General features: G+C 47.2%; 1 protein-coding gene across 1 annotated transcript in view; it reads right to left on the bottom strand.

Annotated features, from left to right (window-relative positions):
• The window catches only part of ACER3 (alkaline ceramidase 3), a 57,494-nt gene extending 42,545 nt beyond the window's left edge, over positions 1-14,949 (bottom strand). The window contains exon 1 of the mRNA XM_048493237.1: positions 14,694-14,949. Within this exon, the coding sequence (XP_048349194.1) occupies positions 14,694-14,796 (103 nt within the window). The 5' untranslated portion in view covers positions 14,797-14,949. The remainder of the gene's footprint in view (positions 1-14,693) is intronic.
• Between the last annotated feature and the right edge of the window lie 2,153 nt (positions 14,950-17,102).

Below are 17,102 nucleotides of genomic sequence, written 5' to 3'. Positions count from 1 at the left end.
CACAGGTATTCCCAGAGAGATCGGGGAACAGGTTTTATTAGCTTTCTCTAGAATCTGTTGAAACTCTCCATCAAAAAGTATCTTCTTGATAGCCCCATAGACCTCCTGCTGTTAACATTAGCAGGTCCTCCAAGGAAATGCCCAACTCATTAAGTTTGGCTTCGATTTTAACCCACCACTGGGTTGTGTGGAGGACGGCTGTGTGAGGACAGCAGGGAGGAGAAAAGACCAATGCACGGGGCATTGGACCCCTTTGGGTAGAACAGTGGGATACAAGTATCATAAATATTTTGGGAACCTTTTATGGCCACTTTGACTTTGCTGGTATCCTCCTGAACTTTGTATGCACCATTTCTAAATAGAGGTACATATTTTACCCACGCTTCTGTAAAGACCCAAGGGAGATGGAGGAAACAGACAAGGAAGCGGTATCACTGTAATCAGTAAGAGACTTTGGCCATTGCTGGAACAGACCGGACACCCAGCAGCAAAATTAAATAGGCGTCTGACAACAGCTGCTGAGACTGCCAAATTTATTCCAGCAGAAGCTTTCGTAACTCAGAGCTCTGTGTGCCGGCAGCCCAAACGCTTTCACAGACGGACAGTCAGAGAGCCGAAGCCGGGCAGCAGTCACGGGCTGATGATCCACGTTTCCGGAAGAGGGAGGGCAGGAAACAAACAAAGGCAACTCCAAAACAGGAAACGTCATTCTCCTGAGTTCAAAACCGACCCTAGCAAGCATAACAGACCCAGGAACTGAATCCCTCAACTCCTTAGCAGTGCGATTCAGAGTGCAGAACGGTCCATTGGATACAGGAAGTGACATGAAGGATTTCTATTGGTTCCTGCCTCCTTGCAACTGGTGGGGAAGACACCCACACAAGATGTCCTCCACCTCCAGTAGAATTGCAAATTCCAATTTGGCTTACTGCACCATGCTGGCGGCGCCTGCACAATAATTCCCTGCTTGTAAAAAATTATCTTGTGCGCACCATCAGTCTGTCTCACACAACCTGCTGATGGAGCGTTGGCAAGCTGGTAAGGTGAAATTTAATGTTACTAATATTTTTGAGCGTTAATCATCATTGCAGGTGCCAGTTTCAACTGTCTGCATTTTACGATGAGAAAATTATTCAGCCATAGCATTCGTTCTGCGGCCATGTTGGGGTAAGCCAAAATGTAACAAGAAATTCTGCATTCTCAGATATGCAATACTCTTGCTCCAATATATCTTTCGGTATGTTGTAAGAAATTGGCTTGTAAGCAGTCCTGTCTACTTCATGGGAAAAGTTTGACAAAGCAGACCTGTCTTGCGAAACGGATCGCTAGTGTTCCGGTCACGTCCTTCTGTTAAATGCTGGCTCAGTGTTTTCGTGATTCCCATGTGGTCGGCTGCCTTCAGTCGCTGGAGCCACAGGGTGGACCTCTGTTCTGTCCCTGCCAGCTAAAGCCTCCTCGCCTCCTCTTCTGGCTGAGCCCCTTCACCCGGTCTCTCCCTGTGTTCACCCACTGACGTGGGCAGCCTCCACCAGCTTGCTTCTCCGTCCTCCATCCTCCAACCTTGTTCTCCTTTCTTCTTTCCTCCGTTCTCCTTGCTTGCTTTCTCCTCCTCCCCTCTCTCCTCCTCCTGACTTTGATGACGAGGGGTCTGAAGTGATCATGTGAAATCATTCTCTTCTCCTTAATCTTATCTTCATAACCCTGTGAGGTACATTAGACTGAGCATGTGCATAAGAACATAAGAACAATTGGCCCATGGTATTGCCCAGCGGGCTTACTTGGGCCAGCAGGCCACCTCTGAGCCACATCCCCTCCCTAAACACCCCTGAAGCCACCTTCTACTGAATCAGCTACCTTTCATCTTTTAATGAAGCTACCTTCTAATGAAGCTACCTTCTATCTTCTACTGAAGCTACCGTCTGACGAAGCTACCTTCTAATGAACCTACCTTCTACTTAATCAGCTACCTTCTATCTTTCAATGAAGCCACCTTCTAATGAACCTACCTTCTATCTTCTAATGAAGCTACCGTCTAACGAAGCTACCTTCTACCTTCTATAGAACCTACCTTCTACTTAATCAGCTACCTTCTATCTTTCAATGAAGCTACCTTCTAATGAAGCTACCTTCTATCTTCTAATGAAGCTACCGTCTAACGAAGCTACCTTCTACCTTCTAATGAAGCTACCGTCTAACGAAGCTACCTTCTACCTTCTAATGAACCTACCTTCTACTTAACCGGCTACCTTCTATGTTTCAATGAAGCTACCTTCTATCTTTCAATGAAGCTACCTTCTATCTTCTAATGAAGCCAACTTCTACCTTCTAATGAACCTACCTTCCACTGAATCAGCTACCTTCTATCTTTTAATGACGCTACCTTCTACTGAAGCTACCTTCTATCTTCTACTGAAGCTACCTTCTAACGAAGCTACCTTCTATCTTATAATGAAGCTACCTTCTAACGAAGCTACCTTCTATCTTATAATGAAGCTACCTTCAGGGATCAGGGATACCCTCCCGGATCAGGGATCCCACATCAACCCCCACAAAAAGGCCTCAGTTTTTTTTCCCCAATTGACATTTTCAGAATCTTTTGCATTTCTTTTAAACTCATATCTCAAAACAATTTTGCCTGTTTACATGTCCACCACATATGAAAAAAAGAACAGTGAAAGGACTTTTGTACCTGGTTCACATGAAGTAAAGAGCAGAACTGAAGAATCATAGAATCATAGAGTTGGAAGAGACCCCCAAGGGCCATCCAGTCCAACCCCCTGCAATGCAGGAACACACAATCCAAGCACTCCTGAGAGATGGCCATCCAGCCTCTCTTTAAAGACCTCCAAAGAAGGAGACTCCACCCCACTCCAAGGTAGTGCATTCCACTGCTGAACAGCCCTAACGGTCAGAAAGTTTTTCCTGATGTTTAGGTGGAATCTCTTTTCCTGCACCTTGAATCCATGACTCCTGGTTCTAGTCTCTGGAGCAGCAGTAAACACGCTTGCTCCCTCACCAACATGGCATCCCTTCAAATATCTAAACAGGGCTATCATGCTACCTCTTAACCTTCTCTTCACCAAACTGAACATACCCTAAGTCTCTCCTCATAGGGCATGGATTCCGGACCTTTTACCTTTTATTAAACATAAGCAAAACACACTGCATTAACACCTTGGACTTTGGCCTGTTAAAATTCATTTTCCCACTCCTGTTGTCCCACAAGAGGCTGATATTCTAAGTCACTGAGGTCCCAACACGGAAAAAAAGCAGGATATAAAGGAATACAACTATGGGGTAGAAAATGAAGAACTGAAGAAAAAAATCAAACTGTATCAGGTATCCAAAGTATCCAGACCTATCCACGGCGTAAGTAGCTGCTGAGGCATATTTTGAATAGTTACCTGTATACCACAGGACTTTAATTTTTTAACACCCCTGCACCAAAATAGAACTTACGTGCACTCGCTGTTTCAGCCAGAATAGAACAATTTATGGACCACTAAATAAATGCAATGCATAGCAAGTGGAATAAAATGTTCAGCAAAATATCATAATTGCTGGGGGGTGGGGGCAACCCAGGGAGTGTCCCCTGTGACTTAAGGGAACCTCCACATTCAGGAGAAGTTCACCTTTCAATTTTAGTGCCAAGAGTCAATATCAAGGACAGGCCTTGGTCTCTATGCCCTGCTGTTGGACCTGCCGAGGAACTGGTTGGCCACTGGTCAGATCCAGCAGGGCTCTTCTTAGGTTCTTATTAGGGGAAGGCCTCAGTGTCCATGCTCTCCAGAGGAACTGGTTGGCGACTGTGTAAGACAGGATGCTGAACTAGATAAACCGCTAGTTTGATCCAGTGGTGCTTTTCTTACGTTCCTGTTAAGAAAACAGGAATGTCACTTGTGTCCTTATATACCTGGGATATGTTACAGGCGCTTCACTTAAAAACACCTCAGTGTGACCAGCCATTCACCTTAAAATATCAGATCCTCTGAAGATGCCAGCCACAGATGCAGGCGAAACGTCAGGAGAAAACGCTACTAGAACACGGCCATACAGCCCGGAAACCACACAAAACTCAAGTGATTCCGTCCGTGAGAGCCTTCGACAATACACCATAAAATATTTTGCATGATTTATTAAAGGCATTTTTGAAGGCTTTCAACAAGACTGCACTATTGGGACTTCCTGCAAACGGGCATCAGTACCATTTGGGCCCGAGATCAGAACTGTCATCTAAGTTGTCGGAAGCAACTCCCGGACCCGGATCAGATTTGTCCAGGGTCACCCACTCATCTTGCGGGTGGACTTTCATGCAGGGAGTGCTGGGCCAGACCCAGGTCCACTTTGGTCCAGAAATGTATCAGATGCCAAGAAACAGGTTGTCAAATGACTGCAGCATTTATTCTGTGCTGCCCATAATCAACTCACGACATCCTCGGCCTTCATCAAATCGTATCTTGTCCTCATTACTGTTTTCCTGGAGAAGTCTGCAAGTGATACTGAATGTTCCTCAGGATTACCGAGCGCAAAACTGGCCCTGGGTGCCCGCAGCGAGAGAAATTATGCAACAGTATTAAAAGGGCAATTTGCCGTTCACTACACAGTCCCATCCAAGTTGCGACACTTGTCTAACAAAACTCACGGGTCTGAACAAATGCAACAGACATACACGCCCCTCCGATAGCACATCCAGTTTGAGAAGTAAAGGGAGCACAGGCTGTTCTCTGTCACTGGAGTATTAGAACCAGGCTTGGCGATGCAGCCGAACTGGGCATGATTCGGCCAGTTCGGCTTGTATTCGGGCCGAATTCAAGCTGCCCAAATACACGTTGAATCTGAATCCATTTGAATGCCCGAATCCGAATTACAATTCATACATACATAAGCCTTTATTGGCATAGACAGAAAAAGTTACATAAATCAGGAACAATTGCATGGATACATGATAGATAAAAGGCCCCACGGGGAGCACAACAAATACGTTCTACTGGGAACTCTCAACTATCTCCGCAATGAAATTGGCGATCTCTTCACAAAGACCGGGATCCAAGTTGTTTAACAATAGAGATAATCTAATCAGATCAGGCAGCCCAGATTGAAAGAAAAAGTGTAGGTTGGTATATTTAGATCTGATGTTATCAAATCCTGGTGCAGTTTGCAAAGAGTTGGTGGAGTCAGGGGTTTCCCAACCACATTAAGTTTGCAACTGCATGACCTTGCGGATTTATCTAAATTGCTAGACCACCTACCCTTTAATAGGGCTGGGGCATAACGTTAAAGCAGCAGCAATGGTAGGGAGCTCTCCCTTCGCGGCGTTAAGAGTTTCATTAAAAGGTATGGAGAATTAATAGGCCATACGTCTCTGCTCAAATGGAATTAGGAGTTGTGTTGGAGAGCAGGTGTTAGATTTGGCTGCTAAGATGCAAATTTGCAAATTCTAGATCTAAAAGCCGATCTCTGAGCCTATTGTACACTTCTGAATAGGACATTAGGTAGAGTGTTTCCAACAGAGCAGGCCCGATGGAAATAATCTTTCTCTTCGATTAGAGAAAACTAGGGGTTAGCCTGCGTTGTCCTGTAGTGTATCCCAATGAGACAAAGGGAGCTTTCGGATGGCAGAGTAGTAGAAGGCGAAGCCAAAATCCTAAAGACTCTAGGCCATGGCTTTATGTTCAGGGTGTTTTTGCCCCAGTTCTAAACTTACAGGGGCGCTGCGTAAAAGGGGCGCATGATTTGGAACTCCATTATTTGGTGGAAAAAAACTTGGATTGGGGGACATTCCAGAGTTTGGTTCACTGCGTGGATCCAGATGGGGACCCCCCCTTAGATTGTAGTTGGGATTCAACAGCACTTTTGCACTAGAATGCTTAATGCGAAGCCCGGAACAAATGAGTTGCCCTCTACTGCTATAAAAGAATGAAGTAGGATTACAGAGAGATACTAGGGGAGGGACAAGAGTGGCTGCCTTTTGGGTGCAAGGACCAGGAAAGATTGTTAATGAAAGAGTGTAGTGCCAAGGATATTTAAAACAATAAACTTTTACTCCAAGAAGAACATTGCTTAGTTTCCAAGAAATATTTTTTTGGGGATCTAGCTTAAGAGAGAAACCATGATTTAGGTTTTCTGATGATAGTTAATTTGTTAATTTGTTTGGTGTTGTTGCAGTACTCAAGATAATTGTTTCATGAGCCACCTGTAGACCAACTTACACCCTGGAGACATTATTAGCAGAACAAGAAGTCACATCTGAGTAAAGCAGGGTTGATAAAAAATGTGAGGAAAGCTTGGGAGCGTGGAAGTTGGGACCTGTCAGAAGTGAGGGGAGGTCACTCAAATAAAGATTAAAAAGTGTGGGGGCCAACACGCATCCCTGTTTAACTCCTTTGTTAGCCTCCATGGGGTCAGTAAGAAGGCCTTCCTGAGAGCACTTGATACGACAGCTGGTGCCAGAATAGATTTGCCTTATGAGGAAGAGCAGTCTGTCCTCAATACCAAGAGCAGCGAGCTTGGCCCAGAGAAGTCCAGTACGATTCCAGCATTCAAATGGATTTGGAAGGGGGTGGTGTTTAAATGGGGTAAACAATGGGGGAATAAGTTCAGGTATACCGAAGTAGGGATTCGACTGATTCAGCTATAACGATAATTTTACAGCCGAATCAAGCCGAATCAGAATTTTACCGAATTTTTTTTGTATTGCACTATCTTAATCAGAACCCGGCCCCTCCTGGACAATTTCCTTCCTCCTACCTACTATAGTCTTTCAACATCATTCTTAATTTCAACCTGATCAATTTGTCCCGCCTGAATCTTTAGTCCTTAAATTTTCTGCAGCTACTTAGGCCTTGTCCTCTTCATAGTGGTAGATCCATTGAGGACTGTAGGGATCACTGAACCACGGCTTGGCACTTGGGAATTACTCTTTCATTCCGTCTTGGCACATGGAATCCCTTACCTTGTCCCAAGATTGCTCCAATCACGAGCCCTGCTCAGATTACAGCGAACGCATCAGCATCTGGCTCCCAGTGGAATACTGGATCTCCTTCAAGGTGCTGGTATTGACCTTTAAGGCCCTTCACGGCTTGGGACCCTCATACCTCCAGGACTGTCCCTCCTCTTATATTCCCATCCACCCTCTGCGTTCTGCTGAGGCGAATCTCTGGGTGGTCCCCAGCCCCTCTATGATTCGGCTGGCCCCAACCCGGGTCAGAGCTTTTACCGCCTTGGCCCATGCCTGGTGGAATGCTCTGCCTCCAGCTATTCGGGCCCTGCAGGACTTGGAGCAGTTCCACAGGTCCTACAAAACAGAGATGTTCCGCCGGGCTTTTGGGGAGGCTGGCCGCTGAGGTGCTGTTCCTGTATATTCTACAGGCACACTGTATGTTGTACCATCTAACTATTGCCACCATGGCCGAATCCCCTCCCAGGAATGAATGAATGAATGAATGGATGGATGGATGGATGGATGGATGGATGGATGGATGGATGGATGGATGGATGGATGGATGGATGGATGGATGGATGGATGGATGGATGGAAGCAGAAGCATTAATCACGTGTGGCCATCTGTTGTTCTTTTTACTGTTTAATTGGTTATGTTAGAACATAAGAACATAAGAACTAGCCTGCTGGATCAGACCAGAGTCCATCTAGTCCAGCACTCTGCTACTCACAGTGACCCACCAGGTGCCTTTGAGAGCTCACATGCAGGAGGTGAAAGCAATGGCCTTCTGCTGCTGCTGCTCGAGCACCTGGTCTGCTAAGGCATTTGCAATCTCAGATCAAGGAGGATCATAGATCGACTTCTCCTCCATAAAATCTGTCAAGCCTTTTAAAGCTATCAGGTTAGTGGCCATCACCACCTCCTGTGGCAGCATATTCAAACACCAATCACATTGGAAGTGTTTCCTTTTATTAGTCCCTGAATTTAGCATTTTTTTCAATGGAATGCCCCTGGTTCTAGTATTGAAGGAATTTCTCCTGTCCGCATTTTCTACATGGATGGATGGATGGATGGATGGATGGATGGATGGATGGATGGATGGATGGATGGATGGATGGATGGATGGAAGCAGAAGCATTAATCACGTGTGGCCATCTGTTGTTCTTTTTACTGTTTAATTGGTTATGTTAGAACATAAGAACATAAGAACTAGCCTGCTGGATCAGACCAGAGTCCATCTAGTCCAGCACTCTGCTACTCACAGTGACCCACCAGGTGCCTTTGAGAGCTCACATGCAGGAGGTGAAAGCAATGGCCTTCTGCTGCTGCTGCTCCCGAGCACCTGGTCTGCTAAGGCATTTGCAATCTCAGATCAAGGAGGATCATAGATCGACTTCTCCTCCATAAATCTGTCCAAGCCCTTTTTAAAGCTATCCAGGTTAGTGGCCATCACCACCTCCTGTGGCAGCATATTCCAAACACCAATCACACATTGCGTGAAGAAGTGTTTCCTTTTATTAGTCCTAATTCTTCCCCCCAGCATTTTCAATGAATGCCCCCTGGTTCTAGTATTGTGAGAAAGAGAGAAAAATTTCTCCCTGTCCACATTTTCTACCCCATGCATAATTTTATAGACTTCAATCATATCCCCCCTCAGACGTCTCCTCTCCAAACTAAAGAGTCCCAAACGCTGCAGCCTCTCCTCATAAGGAAGATGCTCCAATCCTTCATGTTGATTGTTATGCTATAACCTCCATACCAGTATTTACTGGGGTTTTATAGTGTTCTATGGTAATTTATTTTGTACACTGCCGAGAGCCCTTCAAGCCTAATAAATAAATAAATCGGGCATATACATGCATCCCTTTGATCATAAGAGTCAACGTGTGTTTAATTGACAAGCAAATTGGCAAGTTGGTGCCTGAATAAAAATGGGGTAATGAAATAAAAATAAGATTAAAAATTTAAATGAAATGCTGAGCTGTGCATGTACTGAACATGCGACTTACTCACTGCTTGTACAAAAAAAAAACCCAAAACAAGCGTACACAGTTGTATGTTCACTCCCTGTAACTTGTGAACACCTGTAGAGGATGCAGCTATATCCAAACTGGGCATACTACAGTCAGTGCTAACCAAGAGCCTGCCTCCAAATTTGCATTCCATATTTGTGGTTCAGGATTCACATTTCCAAGTCAGATCCCATAACAATGATGCTGCATCAAGATAAGGACGACAGAAAGGCGTATGTAGGCAAGAGGGAAAGAGGTGCCCAAACCGCATTTTGGCAAACAGCTATGCTTGCGATTCAGCAAGGAGGGGCATCTGCCTCAGGAAAAGAATACCTGTTTAACTGGGGAAAACTTTCAACAGAGGCCAGAAAGCGTCTTTCTTTTTGCAGAGGAAGTAGAGAAGTGGAAAGTCTTCCCACTTGCCATAAAGCGGGACTTGGCTTACCTCCTTGACAAATCAATTCCACGCTGGCCATCGTTAGGCAAGGAATAGAGAACAAAACGGGTGCTACTACACTGCCCTTACACAAATCTGGGGTGAGACCACACTCGGAGTGCTGTGTACAGCTGTGGTCACCTCACCTCAAAAAGGATCTTGCAGAGTTTGAGAACGACGGGCGGAAAAGAGCAACTGAGATTATCAGGGGACTACAGCACCTTCCCTATGAGGAGTGGTTAAGGCACTTAGGGCTGTCCAGCTTACAAAAAAAGACAGGCAAAGGGAGTCATGATAGAGGTCTATAAAATTACACATGGTGGGGAAAGTGTGGAGAGGTTTTTCTCCCTTCTCATAAACTTAGAAGAAGAAGAAGAAAAAGAGGAGGAGGAGGAGGAGGAGGAGGAGTTTGGATTTATATCCCCCCTTTCTCTCCTGCAGGAGACTCAAAGGGGCTGACAATCTCCTTGCCCTTCTCCCCTCACAACAAACACCCTGTGAGGTAGTTGGGGCTGAGAGAGCTCCGAGAAGCTGTGACTAGCCCAAGGTCACCCAGCTGGCGTGTGTGGGAGTGCACAGGCTAATCTGAATTCCCCAGAGAAGCCTCCACAGCTCAGGCGGCAGAGCGGGGAATCAAACCCGGTTCCTCCAGATTAGATACATGAGCTCTTAACCTCCTACGCCACTGCTGCTCCTGTGGTCATCTGCTGAAACCAGAGATGGAGCGAGGGGGAACTGTGCCCGGTGTGCGTGCATGCCCTGCACCCCTCCACGCCCCCATCCACCCCCGCTATTCCCCAGGAATGCCTCCACAGGGGCGCACACCTGGTGCATTGGGCACCCCCCTGCCCCCTTGGTGCTACGCTACTGGCCACTATTGAAGAGTCCAGGGGTATGACAAGTATATGTGCTGCTCCACTTAACAATCTCGCCTGTGGTTGTGAAGTGGGAAAACACTTTCCCATCACTTATGACACAAGGAGAGCTGGTTTTTATACTCTGCTTTTTTGTGTGAGGAGTCTCAAAGCGGCTTACAATCGCCTCCCCCCCCCAACACACACACACTCTGAGAGTTCTCAGAGGACTGTGACTAGCCCAAGGGCACCCAGCAGGCTTCGTGTGGAGGAGCAGGAAAATCAACACCAGTTCTCCAGATTACAGTCTATCCCTCTTAACCACTACACCAGAAAGATGATGCTCTAAGCTACTACACAGTACAAGATGTTGCTCTAAGCTACTGTGTAGTCAAAGATGTTGCTCTAAGCTAGAATGGTTCTGGTTCAACAACTCTTGTGTTCAGTTTACAAAACAAAGAAGCATATGTTCATGATATATTTCTCAACAGTGAACTGATAACTGATCTGTGCGACATATTCCAGAGGATGCTCTCATTTCAGATTATAAACTGTGCCTCGCAGAGTAAGAGCAAGACCTCACCCAGTCTAAAGTCGAATCCCCACTACTATCTTACCCAGGTTTCAGAACACAAACTAACCAGGTTTGAGGGACGACCTCCCCGGTCGAATCCCCACTACCGTCTTAACCAGGTTTCAGAACACAAACGACCTCAAACCTGGTTAGTTTGTGTTCTGAAACCTGGCTAAGACGGTAGTGGGGATTCGACCTAAGGGTTCTTGGAAAAAATCCCAGAAACCAGGCACTATGTGGTCAGCTAGAAACTGACAAATGGTCTCTCTTATGCCCACACCCGTTCGAGTGGCATTTTGGTGCACTTCTAAGAATGATTCATTTTTCTAATTATTCCTTTCCCAAAAATACAACCTGGAGGGTGGAACCACAACAGGTTTAGTGCCAATGTGAAGTCTCGACTTCGCACAGAGAACATGAACCACGGTGATCTGGGATTCAATCCACACTCAGTCATGAAACTCACTGGGTGACCTGGGTCGATCACTCTCTCTCGGTCTAATCTACTTTGCAGGGTTGTTGTGAGGATAAACTAGAACAAAAGAGACCCAGACGTCATGCACCAAGGCCCCGGGAAGAGACGAACAATAAAAAAGAGAGTGATTCAGGAAACTGACATTGGTTCCTTAGTCATACACCCTGAAGTGTCTGCAGATGTGTGACGGGAACCAAGCCTTCTGAATCTGTCTGAGGATGTCTCATTCGTGGTGGCCCAAAGTTTATTTGGAATGCAGAATTGCCTAAGTATTATCAGTTTTTTAGACACATGGTGAGTGTATAAAGAGTTAGGAACGGCCCATAAGGAAATGGGAGACTGCTTTGGCCTCGAAACAAGAGTCCCAGAATAAGAAATAAAAAAGTACGTTTCTTGCAAAATATTTATTCCACCCCATGTAATATGGGGGAAGGAGCACAACAAAAAGAGTAGGGAAGATAGGCTTAATTGAGGAGATGTCATCCAATACCGCTCCTTTCCAAACTAACCGTTGCTTTGTGGAACACAGTGTGCAGCCACAGAATAAAATTTGAGAGCCAGAAGCACTTTTGAGATCAACAACATTTTCCAGGCTATAAGCTTCCGTGAGTCAAGATGCACATTGTCAGCCACCGACGAGGCTTCCTCGCTTGCATCTGACTCATGAACGCAATCGTGTGGGTCTTTAAGCCAGTCTACCAGTTTTGAATTCTGTCCTATCCATAACAGAAGCAAACTACCATGTTTTCTGCTACAAGGCTCCCATTCCACTGTTCTCCGCCAGTCACTACTGAGAACCGAGCGGGTGTCATTCCAACAATGGCTTCGGGAAAGGTGGAGGATGCCGAGGGAATTGTAGGTGCCATTCCCCACAGAGGCAGAGTGAGAATTCATTTGCATGAGGCGCTTTTGGATAAGGGGCAACCTTCGCAAACTTTGCTCAACTACAGAATAACCAACATATGCCTTCTCCTAAAATGCTCCCAATAATAGAATCCTAGAGTTGGAAAAGACCACCAGGGCTATCCAGTCCCCTGCCATGCAGGAAGACACAATCGAAGCACTCCCGACAGATGGCCATCCAGCCTCTGTTTAAAATTTACTTTGTTTACCCCCCACCTCACAGGGGGTCACATTAAGGAGAGGTGGGTAGATTTTTGCACGGAAGGTGCTTGGCTTTCTACAGAGCAGCATCTCAACCCGTAACAATGCAATCTAACGCAGAGCTATTTGACTGTAAACACACTGAAATCAAGTCAAGAACCTTTACTGGCACACAATCAAATAAAAGAGAACGCACACGCTACGGTACCCAAACATAAACGTACAGTAACCAGGCAGAAAAATGATTAGGAGCGCTTACTTATAACTATACTAAGAAACCTAGCTATTTGCTCTAAAGCTGCCCCCAAAGTATTCAAAAAGAACGATGTCTTTTGTTGATCAGTCCAGACTTTTGAACCGCCCAAAGAGGTAGCAGAAGCTTGAATCGAGATATATAGATCATCTTGTAGAACTCGAATGCTGCCAGGATGCTCAAACAATTCCCGCTGAAATCAACAGGTTTAGACAGGAGAAACTTTGCATAGGCTGATTTCGAAAAAGTTTTATGCAGTTTTTAGACTGCTTCCCTGCTCCCCACCCCACTTACATCGGCTAAGAACAGTTTAATAAATAATAATAATAATATAATATAATAAATAATAATAAAATCATTTTAAAATGACATACAGCATTCAATCATGGCACCCTAACAGGAGTAAAATCCAGCCCAGGTTGGGATGGACCAATTTAGCTTATGAATACTTCATAGATACTGCACGGAGTTTTCCTTCGCCCCACTGAATGTGTATGGCTGCGGGGAGGTAGATTTTTGTGTGGGACGTACTCTGCTTTTTACAGAGCATCATCCAAGACACTAACAGTGCAACCTGACACAGAGATACTCCACGGTCAGCCCACTGCAATCAGTGAGTTTAGACAGGAGAAACTTCGCATACGCTGATATTTCAGAGCTCTCCTTCACCCCAGTGAATGTCACTCTATGGGCAGGGTTGCTTTTGTGGGGAGGATTTTTGCATGGGACATTCTCTGCTTCCTGCACAGCAACATCTCAGCCCCACAAGATGAAATCCTTTGCAGAGTTACTCCAGTCTAAAATCGGCGTGACAGAGTAACTTTGGATAGGATGCTTTTGTAAAACCCTTCATGCCTGATGGGGATCACTAGGCTAATAGGGAGGGGGAAAGAATTGAATAAGGGGGGGGGGGCTCTGGGCTAATGGGAGGAAAGAATTGGATAACTGAAGGGCGCTCTGGGTTAATGAGGGAAAGAACTGGATAATGGGGAGCTCTGGAATATTGGGGGAAGAACTGGATAATTGGGGGCGCTCTGGGCTAATGGGGGAAAGAACTGGGTAACTGGGGTTACTCTGGGTTAATGGGGGGAAAGAAATGGATAATGGGGGCTCTGGAATAAAAGGGGAAGAACTGGATAATTGGGCGCATTCTGGGCTAATAGGGGAAAGAACTGGATAACTGGGGGTGTTTTGGGCTAATGGGGGAAAGAACTGGATAACTGGGGGTGCTTTGGGCTAATGGGGGAAAGAACTGGATAACTGGGGGTGCTTTGGGCTAATAGGGGAAAGAACTGGATAACTGGGGGTGCTTTGTGCTAATAGGGGAAAGAACTGGATAACTGGGGGTACTTTGTGCTAATAGGGGAAAGAACTGGATAACTGGGGGTACTTTGTGCTAATAGGGGAAAGAACTGGATAACTGGGGGTGCTTTGTGCTAATAGGGGAAAGAACTGGATAACTGGGGGTGTTTTGGGCTAATGGGGGAAAGAACTGGATAACTGGGGGTACTTTGTGCTAATAGGGGAAAGAACTGGATAACTGGGGGTACTTTGTGCTAATAGGGGAAAGAACTGGATAACTGGGGGTGCTTTGGGCTAATAGGGGAAAGAACTGGATAACTGGGGGTGCTTTGGGCTAATGGGGGAAAGAACTGGATAACTGGAGGCCCTCTGGTCTAATGGGGGGAAAGAAATGGATAATGGGGGGGTGCTCTGAAACAATGGGGGAAGAACTGGACAATGGGGGGGGGGCTCTGGGCTAACGGGGGGGGGGGGGCTCTTTTTCCAAAGACGAGCCAAGGAAGACAAACCCTTGTTTTGCACGGGGCATCCTCTGCAAGAAGGGCACCAGCATGGCTCCCCCTCCCATCCCCAAAGGGAGACATGGGTGGGTGCTGCGCTCTCACGACCCCCGTCATCAGTCTCTCCTTTTCTGGACCCCCGTGACGCGTGTCACCGAGAACGTGGGGACGCGCCTGCCCCCCCCCCCACCTTCCCCACGGGTCCCCCACCGCCTGCTTCCCCGGCGACCGAGCCCCACTCACAGAACTCGGCGATGTAATGGGAGACGGCGTAGTTCTCCTCGCACCACTGGAGGGTGGAGGTCGGCGGGTCCCAGTAGCCGGCTCGGTCGCCGGCGGGTGCCATGGCGGGGTCGGGCCGACGGACTCGCGGGCGAGGGAGGAAGGAAGGGAGGCAGGAAAGGGGAAACCGGGCCAGCGCCGCCGCTCCCGGATGGGCCTTTCGCCCAGGCTGGCGCCGCCTTCCTTCCCGCCCTCCCCGCCGGCCTGGGGCGGAGCGGCCGAGAGGCCCGCCTCGTAGGCCTCGCAGGCCGCGGCCTAGTCGTTGCCATGGCGACCGCCTCGCAGGCCTGGCCGGCCTAGTCGTTGCCATGGCGACGCGGCCTACTCGTCTTTGTTTCTCCCAGAAATGATTTCTTAACCTTCCCCTCCGTCCGAAGCTAGAATTTTTTCTCCCCTCCAGCCCTCGTTCTGGATATTTTTTTTTTTCGGCAGGAGGGACAACAACCCTGTGAGGTAGGCTCAGCGGAGCCCCCAAAGTCGTCGTAGTAGCAGGCGGCCGTCGAGGTACTCTTAAGAGAGTTAGCTCAGGTTGCCAGCTGCAGGCTGGGGAATTCTGGAGGATTTTTTTGGGGGGGGGGTGAAGCCTGTGGAGGGCAGAGTTTGGGTAGGAGAGGAACCACCTCAGCAGGATAGCATGCCATAGAATCCACACACCACCCTCCAAATCAGCCATTTTCTTGGGGGGGGGGGGGGACTAGTCTCTATCTGCTGGAGATCGGCTTGTGGTGGGGTTAAATCGTGCATTCAGACATGATCGTGCCACAAGCTTCGCGGCATGATTTGGGGCCTGCTTGGCCCAATGGTTAGAGTTTTTGAAAGCCTGTGACCGTCCAAGGCCATCAGCAAGTTCTGCGGCGAGAGTAGGGATTCGAACTCAGGTCCTCAGGAGCAGCAGTGGCGTAGGAGGTTAAGAGCTCGCGTATCTAATCTGGAGGAACCGGGTTTGATTCCCCGCTCTGCCGCCTGAGCTGTGGAGGCTTCTCTGGGGAATTCAGATGAGCCTGTGCACTCCCACACACGCCAGCTGGGTGACCTTGGGCTAGTCACAGCTTCTCGGAGCTCTCTCAGCCCCACCCACCTCACAGGGTGTTTGTTGTGAGGAGGGGAAGGGCAAGGAGATTGTCAGCCCCTTTGAGTCTCCTGCAGGAGAGAAAGGGGGGATATAAATCCAAACTACTCCTCCTCCTCCTCCTGTTCTTCCTCCTCCTCCTCCTCCTCCTCCAGATCCTAGCCCTGTCCTCCCAGTTTGGGAGCCCAGGTTCTTGACTCTGGCACTGCACACAAATCCAGTTCGTCAGATGCCACAGATGGTGAAATAAACTTTATTTTAGACTGCAGTTTATTTTAGACTTCATTCTAGCTAATGGCCGAAGAAACATTACCATCAAAATTCAAAGGTTTTCTAGTAACACAAATGCCAATCACTCTGACATCGATCTCTACATCATGATGGCCTCACTTTTCACATGAGAAGACAGGTGAAGCCTCTAATGGACAACTTCATAGGTTTCCATTATCGGAATATGGGAGGGGAAAGGGGCTTGAAGATGGAGAATTTACGGACATTTTCTCAGTTGGTTAACACATTTTCCTTATTCTGGTGGGTTTTCCGGGCTGTGTGGCCGTGGTCTGGTGGATTTTGTTCCTAACGTTTCGTCTGCATCTCTGGCTGGCATCTTCAGAGGTGTATCACAGAGAAGTCTGTTTCACACTGTGTCTAAGTGAGAAGGGAAAGTTTAGTGTGGTATATTGTCCATGTCCCAGGATGGGGAACCAATCATTAAGTATTGTCAAAGGCTTTCACAGTTGGAATCACTGGGGTGCTTTGTGGTTTCTGGGCTGTATGGCCATGTTCTAGCAGCATTCTCTCCTGACGTTTCGTCTGCATCTGTGGCTGGCATCTTCAGAGGATCTGATAGTTCAGATACTCTGAAGATGCCAGCTACAGATTCAGGTGAAACGTCAGGAGAGAATGCTGCTAGAACACGGCCATACAGCCCGGAAACCACACAGCACCCCAATCATTAAGTGTTTGGGTGGAACTTGCTATGCAAAGGTGTGGTTGAGTGCGTTGTATTGCGGGTGGTGTTATTAATCCATTTTTAAAGTACTGGGAGCCAGGCTTTGCTAATTTTTAACGTCTCCTCTTTCTTATTGAAGTTGTCCTGGTGTTTGTGAATTTCAATGGCCTCCCTGTGCAGTCTGACATAGTAAGCTTCTGAATTCCAGAAGATGCCAGCCACAGATGCAGGCGAAATGTTAGGAACAAAATCCACTGGACCACGGCCACACAGCCTGGAAAACCCACCACAACCAGTTGAATCCGGCCGTGAAAGCCTTCGACAGTACATTTTCCTTAGTTTGCAGGGC

The sequence above is a fragment of the Sphaerodactylus townsendi genome, linkage group LG04, assembly GCF_021028975.2.
Source record: "Sphaerodactylus townsendi isolate TG3544 linkage group LG04, MPM_Stown_v2.3, whole genome shotgun sequence".
NCBI lineage: Eukaryota > Metazoa > Chordata > Lepidosauria > Squamata > Sphaerodactylidae > Sphaerodactylus > Sphaerodactylus townsendi.
Note: the sequence above shows the minus strand (reverse complement) of the source record. Positions and strands in the feature narration are given on the sequence as shown.